This window comes from Athene noctua, chromosome 1 (assembly GCF_965140245.1).
Source record: "Athene noctua chromosome 1, bAthNoc1.hap1.1, whole genome shotgun sequence".
In the NCBI taxonomy this organism is placed as follows: Eukaryota; Metazoa; Chordata; class Aves; order Strigiformes; family Strigidae; genus Athene; species Athene noctua.
The window spans coordinates 76,685,063-76,694,515 of NC_134037.1; the positions used below are offsets into that span (position 1 = coordinate 76,685,063).

A 9,453-nucleotide genomic window follows, 5' to 3' on the forward strand; every position below is an offset into this window, starting at 1 on the left:
TCCTCCAAATGCCTTAATATTATTTGCTTCCCACCCCACATCTCTAGGCCTCCCAGCTTTGTTTCCCCACAGAGAAACGTTTCAGCCTGCTAAGGGTTGCTGCTGACATCTCCTCTCCTTCCAGCCTCTGCATCCGTGGCTGCCAGGGAGCTCCAGGACTGGGACCCTCTCGCCGGCTCCCGAGCCCCTTGCAGGGTTCTCCTCCCAGGGAGGCAGCCTGGCAGTAGCCCCTGGGTGCCTTTGTGCAGGTCAGGCAGGAGCGGCTCTTGGGCCCGCTGCGTAGCACTGCCTATGCGAAAAAAAAAAAAAAAAGAAAAAGTGTGTTGTTTCTGTTAAATTAAAAAAAAAGGACATGCTGGTAATGCTGTGTGTCAGTAACCGCTGCTGAGCGGATCAGAGCGACAGAGGCTTTTGCATAGCTTGATTTAAATTGTTACTCCGTTGTTTTTTTCTCTGCTCACGCAGATCCTATGAAATACCACCCTGAAATAAACCGGCTGCCCTCACAGCCAAATGTAACACCAGAGCACTTGACTTGCGTGTTTCATTTTGTAGAAAAGCGAGCGGAGCCTCCCCAGGGCGGGCGGGCGGCAGCCGCTCCTCTGGCCGCCGCCGGGAGGCGGGCGGCACAGGGCGCCCGCGCCCCATCGCCGGGTGGGGGGCCCGGCCGACGGGCCAACCTCCCCGCTCTCCGCCAGGGCCCGGCGCCCAATCCCCGCTGCGGGCTCTCTCCTCCCAGAGGCGGGCGAGGGGCGGGACCGGGAACACGCGAGGGGCGGCCCCGGCGCCGGCTCCGCTCCGCTCTCGCCCCGGCCGCGGCTGCCGCTCCCGCTTCCCACCGCCGCTCCGCGCCCGCCGCTGCCGCCGCCATGAGCGCAGACCCCGTTGTCGTCGTCTCCGCCGCCAGGACCGCCGTCGGTGAGGGGCCGGGCCGGGCCGGGCGGCGGGTGTGAGCCCCCCTTCAGGGGCCGGTGCTGAGCGCTCTCTCTCCCTCTGTGTCCGCCCAGGCTCCTTCAACGGCGGCCTGGCGGCGCTGCCGGCTCACGAGCTGGGCGCCGCCGCCATCCGGGAGGTGCTGCGGCGGGCCGGGCTGGCCCCCGCCGAGGTGTCGGAGGTGATCCTGGGACAGGTCCTCACCGCAGGTACGCGGGCGGCGCGGTCCCCCTTCCCGCGGCCGGGCGGGCTCTTCCTCTCTGCGGCCGCCTCCCCCCTTGGCTGCCCCGCCGGAACGGCCGGGCTCGGGTTTCGGAACGTCGTTGCTCGCCGCTGCTCCGCTAACAAAGGACTCGAGTGGCATCTTGGCGGCTTCTCCGTTAGCTCTGGATGACCAGACCCATTGCGGGGCTTTTGGAAGGGGTGTGGTGGGGGGATAGTTTGGGTTTTTTTAAATCTCCAAAGTAGCTAACAGTGTACGCGTGAAAGTCAGTTTCTTTTCTTTGTTACAGCATTCCTTCTTTCGCGTTGGGTATCCCCTCTCGTAAACTTAGCATCATTAAGTAATGATAATTCTGAGACGTTAAAAGTGAGGCCTGTGTTTGCGTTTATCTGCAAGACCGACCTGCGAGATCTGTGATGCCACTTACCTGGAGACAAGTATTTTGATTTAATGAAAATGCAGCTGATAAGGATTGTTTGTTTTGAACGGCCCCTGGCTTTTTCCAGGGTAATGTTTAATCAGTAGAGTCGTAGGGCAGGCTTGTATTTTAACGATGGAGGAAGAATACAAAGGAACTAAATATTTTTATCTTACTTAAAGCTGATCCAGATTTCTGTATATTTTTAGCTCGCGGAATGATGTGCTCTCCTTATCCTTTTCTTTGCGTACAAAGGGCTGGGGTTACTTTGACCTGAGGAGCTGCAGATGAAATGTTTTCTTTGAATATAGCGCTCCTACTCTCTCCATCACCATTACAACAGAGAATGGAAGCTTTTGGGACTGTCCTTGAATAAGCGTGCTTTTGGTTTCCATACGAAAAGTTGTCTGCTGGTGATGTACAGAAGATGTCCAAAAGAAATCCTTCAGCGAGTAGCAATTTAAATGAGTTCTTACCTTACACGCATACAACAGGCTAGTGCTAATTTGAAGTTGGTGTTTCATCTGACGTGCCATCAAAAGCAGAGTTGCAAATATTAAACTATCGGTAGGAAATCCCTGATCTTGCAGCTATTTTATTGATCAACAGTATAAATGAGAGAGGTAACTGAGCTACTCTTTAGAGATAACTGGTGGGAACTTCTCTATCTACCAACTGAAAATAGAAGCAAGCTCTAAGTTTTGGTGGAATCAGGGTACCTGATGTGAAAAGTGACAAGGCTGGCATTTGTTTTTTAAGAACAAACAAAGGAAAAAACACTGCCTGTTCCTGCAGGTGCTGGCCAGAACCCTGTCCGACAGGCAAGTGTTGCTGCGGGAATCCCTTACTCTGTGCCTGCCTGGAGCTGCCAGATGATCTGTGGGTCAGGCTTGAAAGCAGTATGTCTGGCTGCTCAGTCCATACTGACGGGAGACTCCAGCATCGTGGTCGCAGGCGGCATGGAAAGTATGAGCAAGGTAAAGCAAACGATTGCACTGACATTGCACTGACTACTGGGAGCAAACAGCATTAGATTATGTTGAAACCCTGTATTTAGGCTAACGCTCTGGAGGCAGATTGAAGGACTAGCTTTGGTTTCTGCACTTGGGAATGAATTTGCACATGCAACAACTGACTTCAGTAGCCTTTTTTTAAAAAAAAATACCTCATACTGTAGCTACTGAAAAGGTGCCATGGAAACACACACATTTAAAATTCCATTTTAATTTCTACCTAGCCCTGTTTTGGTGCATGACTTGTTTGTGACAGTTGGCAATAGACAGGGTTTTTTTGCATTGCAAGAAGCCCAAAGAAGGATTAACTGGAAACATTATTGTTTGCCAAGCAATTTGAGCTTGGAAAGGAAATGAAGCATTTTTATTTCAAGGTGTTCATCCCATGGCTGTATTGAGGAATGGTGCTGGGCCAGTGATCTGATGCCTAGGCGGGGGATGGCCTCTTCTGCCGGGGGCTCGCTTGCTTCCTGTGCTGAGAGTGATGTTGATGTTCACTGGCAGCAGAGTGAACTACCTAGAGTTATTATCAGAAACTACCTAGAGTTATTATCAGAATACTACAGTTATTATCAGAAACTACCTAGAGCAGGCTGGTAGAATGGGGGACCCACAGCTGTATGGCCCCAGGGATGAGTGATTTGATCTGTGGAGAGAAAACGCTTGCTGCTTGGTGATGTGCAGCTGGGGAAATGCACTGGCCAGAGTGTGCTGGCTGGCAGACTGCGGAGGGAGAGACAGAGCAGGCAGCCAGGGAGACTGCTGGGATTTGGCATAGCTACCTGCAGCTGCAGGGCAGGGTCTGTCTCTTCAGCTGTCTGGCTGTATCGTGCACTGGAGATGTAAAACATCTAACTGCTTTCGAAATACCTTCTTGCAGGCACCTCACGTAATTCACATGCGAGCTGGGGTGAAAATGGGAGAGGCTTCCTTGCAGGACACTATAATCCTTGATGGACTTACAGATGCATTTTATCAGTATCATATGGGTATAACAGGTATGTGGTGACAGTCCAGAAAATGAAATGGTAAACTGGGGAGGGGGGAAGAATTCGCTGATAGGAAATTTCAGAAATCTGAAGTTTCACATAAGGTGTTTCAAGCTGTCCTTAAGTTGTAGTCATGAAGAAGAAAGAAATCCCTAATACTGAAAGACATTGAAGGCATTTTCTGCTTTGTAAAGCTACTGGTTTGGGGGGGGTGGGGGTGTGTGTCTGAGCTAATGTCGCTGCATGTCTTTTGCATCTGAGCAATTTAATTTAATTTCAGGAAAAACAAGCAAAATAATCCCTCTATGTAACTGAAGCATTTAGCAGTACAGATTTACAGTGGGCAGGAATTACTTAAAAAATTACCTAAATTACCATGGATACACGTGGTTCTGCAACTTCAGATTATTGCATCCTGGATGGGATAGTCAGCCAATTGGTTTTGCAGACCCTGCTTATGGAACAGAGTAACTTCAGAACTGTTCCCTCCTCTGAAGTAGTTGTAGAGACATCTGAGCATAATAGGCCAGAGAAGCAATAAACTAGAAAAGCTTCTTTGCGTTTGTATTTAACTTGATGTACCATCTGGGAGGAGATCCTGCACAGGAATTTTCACCCTGAAAAGAAAATACGGTAGAGAATAATGAGCAAACAAAATGAGGAAACAAGCTTAGCTGCTTGCTACAGCAAACCTTAATAATTATCTTTGTGGTTACAATTTTACAACTTAAAATGTTAGCATTTCCTGATGGCAATTTGCATTTTGTTCCTATTTCAGCTGAAAACGTGGCCAATCAGTGGCAAGTCAGCAGAGGGGAGCAAGACCAACTTGCTGTACAGTCACAAAACAGGGCAGAGGCAGCACAGAAAGCTGGCTATTTTACAAAAGAAATTGTTCCTGTTCTTGTACCTTCTAAAAAAGGTAGGTGGGAATGAGATAATGAGAGCTAATTTTTAAAGAGAAAATACCTGTTTTCTACTATGTCTCCTATAACCAGTGTATGGTTTCCCACTTATACAGCCTTTTCTGTAAGCTGTTCTCTAAGTGTGTAGCCTGTTGCTCTCTTTTTCAGCTTTCAGGTGTTATTTTTTAAATAAGAGAGAATCAGTGCAAATGTGGAATATCTAAATGTTGCTCTCTGCAGATACTACTGCTGTGTTTTATTGGAGATGTAATTACTACCCAGGCAAACTGCTGAATTAAGCTAGGCTCAGAAATGGTAACAAAATCGGTACTTTTCATTTCATTAGGCTCCTGCTGCACCAGACTTAAAACGGTCACGTTGATCTGGCAAACCTTGCCCACCTAGTAAAATACACAGTGACAATAATTAGGATTACTAGATAATTAACTAGGTCAGGTTACATATATTAGGTATGTTTCTCTTTAGGCCTGTTGGGGATATAACCAGACCTGTTCTGGTGCTTGAGCCAAAGGTCTGTTTCTAGAGCAGGGGAATTTCCCCAGCTCCTTGTGAGGTGGATGCAGAAACTGAATTGTCCAAACAGAAATCAAGAATCAGTTGTTCAACATTGGGATTGAATAGAGCCTGTGGGAAAAGTTCTGGCATTAGGCGGGTTACAAACTAATGAAAGGCTTTCCCGATAGCAGTTTAGATAATGATATTTAATGACATGACTATTTGCAGTGAGATTCCTACAAGTATCATTTGGAAGACAGCCTTCTGCTTGGAAGAGAAGCTATTGTCTTAGGAACAGCAAAAGCAAGATCTGCTTTTGTACAACTAGACTGTATTTTAGTTGTTAGCGTTTGTCTTCGAAAACCCAGCTGTCTGTCCTGCTAGAGGCAGCTGGAAGGTTAGGGCAGTTTGTTGAACTGCACTGAGTTGGAAGCTATCTCTGACATAAGAATGGCTTGTTGGTTAAAAGGACTATGGCCTGTTGTTTGTGCCAGCTTTGTGTTTGAGATGTCTGCGTGTCTGATTAGACCCTCCTGTGAGTGTAATGCTCTGTTTTGCAGGTCCTATAGAAGTTAAAACAGATGAACACCCTCGACATGGAAGCAACTTGGAAACAGTGGCAAAGCTGAAGCCCTGTTTCCTGACAGATGGAAATGGCACAGTAACAGCAGCTAATGCTTCAGGTTGGTCCATCTGACTAAAACCAAAATGGGAAAGAACAGCAGCTGGTTGTGGCTCTAGACAGGGTCTCTGCGTGGCGTTTGGCTGCTCTGTGGTTACTGATGGAAGTGTTTTTGCAGGAAGTGACAATGTGTTCGACAACATGGGTAGAACTCAAGTATAACTGGTGGAGGATTTCTCTGCAGATGAGTTGTCTTTTGTTTGCCTGCTCTCTATGAACCAATACAAATGTTTGGACAATAGCAACATTTGATAGGCTAGAACACATAGAAACTAAATCCTCTCATCTTAAAACTATCTGTCCAGGAGTTTCTAATACTGCAGGTCTACACAAAGGAAAACTTAACAATTCGTGTTTGAAAATGTTACTCCTGTGGGACTAACTGTCCTGCCACGGGTGGCTTTGAAACTTCTTCCTTGGGCCCTTATTCTGCCTCTTCCAAAGCATACCTAATAAATCTGATGTGTTCTTTTTTCAGGTTATGCCTCAATTCTTACACCTGCTGCTTTCCAAAGAGAAATCACAAATCAGTCACATTTACAGCAGTATAGCTATGTTACCCATTTTAGGTGTCTGTGTCAGAGATCAGATTGGCTGATCTGAACAATACTGACCTAAACCAATAAAATATTTGTGATTTTTGTTTTGTCTAGACTGTGAACTTATGCAAGCAGGAACAAGGTGGTACAGTAAAAGCCGTAAAGCCCAGCAAATACAGACAAGTTTTTTGTCATTCCACAGGTCTAAACGATGGAGCTGCAGCTGTAATTCTAATGAAGAAATCGGAAGCTGCTAGGAGAGGTCTTATGCCTTTGGCTCGGATTGTCTCTTGGGCTCAGACAGGTGTAGATCCATCCATAATGGGTGTAGGGCCCATTTCAGCAATAAAGCAAGCTGTAAGTAATTATCTATCTATGTACCTATTACTAAAAACGTCTTGCTTGTAATTGCTTTTAATTTTCTGGCCATGTCTTTGTTTTTCTATATTCTAAGAAAAACTTAGTAAAAAAAAATAAACTAAGTGAAAACAAAATAGCGGAGAGTATATTAAAAGGTCTCCAAGTATTACCAGGCTAGTGCCTAGTTGTTGGAAAAAAAATGCATAGGTGTATGAATGGAGCTCAGAGCTCGAACTAGTCAGGTTTGTGGAAAGCCACCTGGATAACTTAGGGGGCTAAAGATCAAATTACATGGATGTGTATACTAACCTAATTTGGGGATGATTTGGTCCAGCCTGCCGCGATACGGTTCTGATGCTGTGTCTGGCCAGGTTAATTTTCAGATCACTGCCTGATTGCATTTGTAATAGTACCACCCTGGGAGAAGGGCCACTGACAGCATCTGCATTAGTATCGTGATAGTGCCCTTTGTGTTTTTGTTTGCCCTGCAAAAGGGTTGGAGCATGTAAGTTGGATGCATTTCAGATGAAACTAAACAAGGTGTACTCCAGAACCACATCTAATGTGCTCAGACCATTATTGCACCCACTGATGTGCTCTGTGTTCAGTCCGCAGGACAAGTTTCTTGGATAAAACACCCTGACTGAGCAGCTCCTGTGGTACCACACTGCTTGCTAATACAGGTGTAGCCCATGGCAACCCCAGCTGATTATTTGTTAGGACTGAACTATGAAGAGAGCTCTTGTACAGCTGATAAGGATAGATGTTCTTTAGTATTCCTTCTTAGTTTTATTTATACTGTGTAAAGGCCTTATTTTGTTCATCTCTGAAATATCCTGACAGTGTAGAAGCCTAACTTGAACTCACCCAAGCTCTGTGGCTTTTTAATGGGAAAATCAGAACTATAAATGCCTGAAGCTTTTTCTTACCAGATCTGAAACTGTTCTTTTAAATCAAGAATGCTGTAAATATATATACAATACACAGTTTAAATTGTAGAACAGACAAGCTGTATTTAACAGTACCTATAATTTTATATGTACACTGAAAAAGGGCACACTACTTCTTAATGTGAATTTTGCAGTGTGTGCTATCAAGCAGTTCACACCCTCCATATAAGTTTATCTCTTCAAAATTTCACAGTAGCACTTTATAGTGAGAGAAGGGCTAGGCCCTGCATTTTAGTGTTACAATACAGTAAATCTTAAATCACTTGTCCCAGAAGGTAAATGGTTTCCATATTGTCTCCGTAATATCTAGTAGAAAGAGGCCCTCCTCCTCAACTGTAGTCTTGGAGATGCACCAGTCTGACTAACTAGTTGTGAAACATCATTGCTGCAGGTAAAGCATTACTGTCAGAAACAGAGTGAGTGGAAGTAACAGTGTAAATATGTGAAACATGCCTAAGCCTGTACCCAAACAGGCAATTGCATCACAAGTTTCTCAAGTGAAAACATAAGCCAAACCATCTTCCAAAATAGCCGCCTGTGAAAAGCTTCAAGTGGCAACTCTCAAAGGCAGGAGACTGGACAAATTACACTTGACACCTGTCACTAATAGTCACGTCACTGTTTCCTGTGTAAAAATATGTATTAAGGAGAGAATCTTTGTGTCCTGAAAAACTTCCTTTTAATCTCCTAAAATGTACTTTTGCAAACAGTGCTTGTTCTGTCAAGGGCACCACACATGGTCCGATTCCCACAATTGCACCACCGCCAGTGTCTGTAAGACTAGTCAAGATCTTTTAAGAGCAACCGACATGTTACAGCACATTGTACTGACTTCTGCTGAGACTGAAGTTTTGTCTGTTGCCTTCAAGAATTGTGTCATCAACCCTGGCTATAAAAAAATTCCTTCCAACTTTCTGAAGTGGTGGTTTCAAATTGCCCAATTGAAATCTTGAGCAAAGCTTCCTCTAGCACTGAGGAAGACCTCAAAGATAATAAATTAGCCTCTATTTCTTTTGTTTTTTCAGATTGACAAAGCTAGCTGGACTCTGGAACAAGTTGACCTGTTTGAAATTAACGAAGCCTTTGCATCGCTTTCTGTTGCAATAGCAAAAGAACTGAAAGTAAATCCAGAAAAGGTAATGTTTCAGGCTGTAATTAGTTTGCCTCCTGTAATTCAAAGTGGCTCTGTTCTGTGCATCTGGATTGTATTCCAGAGACAAGAAGGGTCCTCTTGCAAATCATTTTGCTATAGGCAAGAAGGAAGGGGACCCTGGTCGGTATTTTGTTATGCTGCTGTGCTGTAGACCTGCTTTGGTAGCAGGCAGGGGTTCCGGGCTGAACAGGCCCCTGCCCTATGGCACCACATTTGAATGCAAAGCTGGGTAACTGCTTGAGAACACTTAGTTCACTTCAGCATCTGAACTTGCTTGCTGGAACCATATTTGACACATTCATCTTGAAACTCAACTAAGCTAGTTCAATGATTTGACCTTCTGTATTTTTTTTTTTTTAGATTAATATCCAAGGTGGAGCTATTGCTCTTGGCCACCCTCTTGGTGCCTCAGGTTGTCGCATCCTTGTTACTCTTCTACATGCACTGGAACGAACCGGTGGAAAACGTGGTGTTGCTGCTCTTTGTATAGGAGGAGGAATGGGAATAGCCATGTGTGTTGAGAGATGAATGTGACTGGAAGAACCTAATGTTAACTAGCTTTTAAACAGTTTACTAATAAAACTTCTAATCATGGAGCTTACACGTGGTTGTTTTGCCTAACATTCAATAAGCTTTTTGCCACTCAATCACTGCCTTGACAAAAAGATTAGTGGCTACTGCAGGCTTGAGTTAACACACATTAGAGCTTAAATTCTCAACACAAGGACTAGCCTCACTTTCAAGAATTAATTTGTCCACGAGAAAATTGCAG

At 45.1% G+C, this 9,453-nt stretch overlaps 1 protein-coding gene across 1 annotated transcript; it reads left to right on the plus strand.

Annotated features, from left to right (window-relative positions):
* Positions 1–731: 731 nt before the first annotated feature.
* Positions 732–9,452, plus strand: ACAT2 (acetyl-CoA acetyltransferase 2). Its single transcript, XM_074896623.1, has 9 exons — positions 732–918; positions 1,008–1,142; positions 2,370–2,551; positions 3,468–3,585; positions 4,355–4,498; positions 5,558–5,680; positions 6,421–6,575; positions 8,554–8,664; positions 9,042–9,452. The coding sequence occupies exons 1-9, from the start codon at positions 870–872 to the stop codon at positions 9,207–9,209; spliced, it is 1,185 nt and encodes a 394-aa protein (XP_074752724.1). The 5' UTR covers positions 732–869; the 3' UTR covers positions 9,210–9,452.
* Position 9,453: the final 1 nt, after the last annotated feature.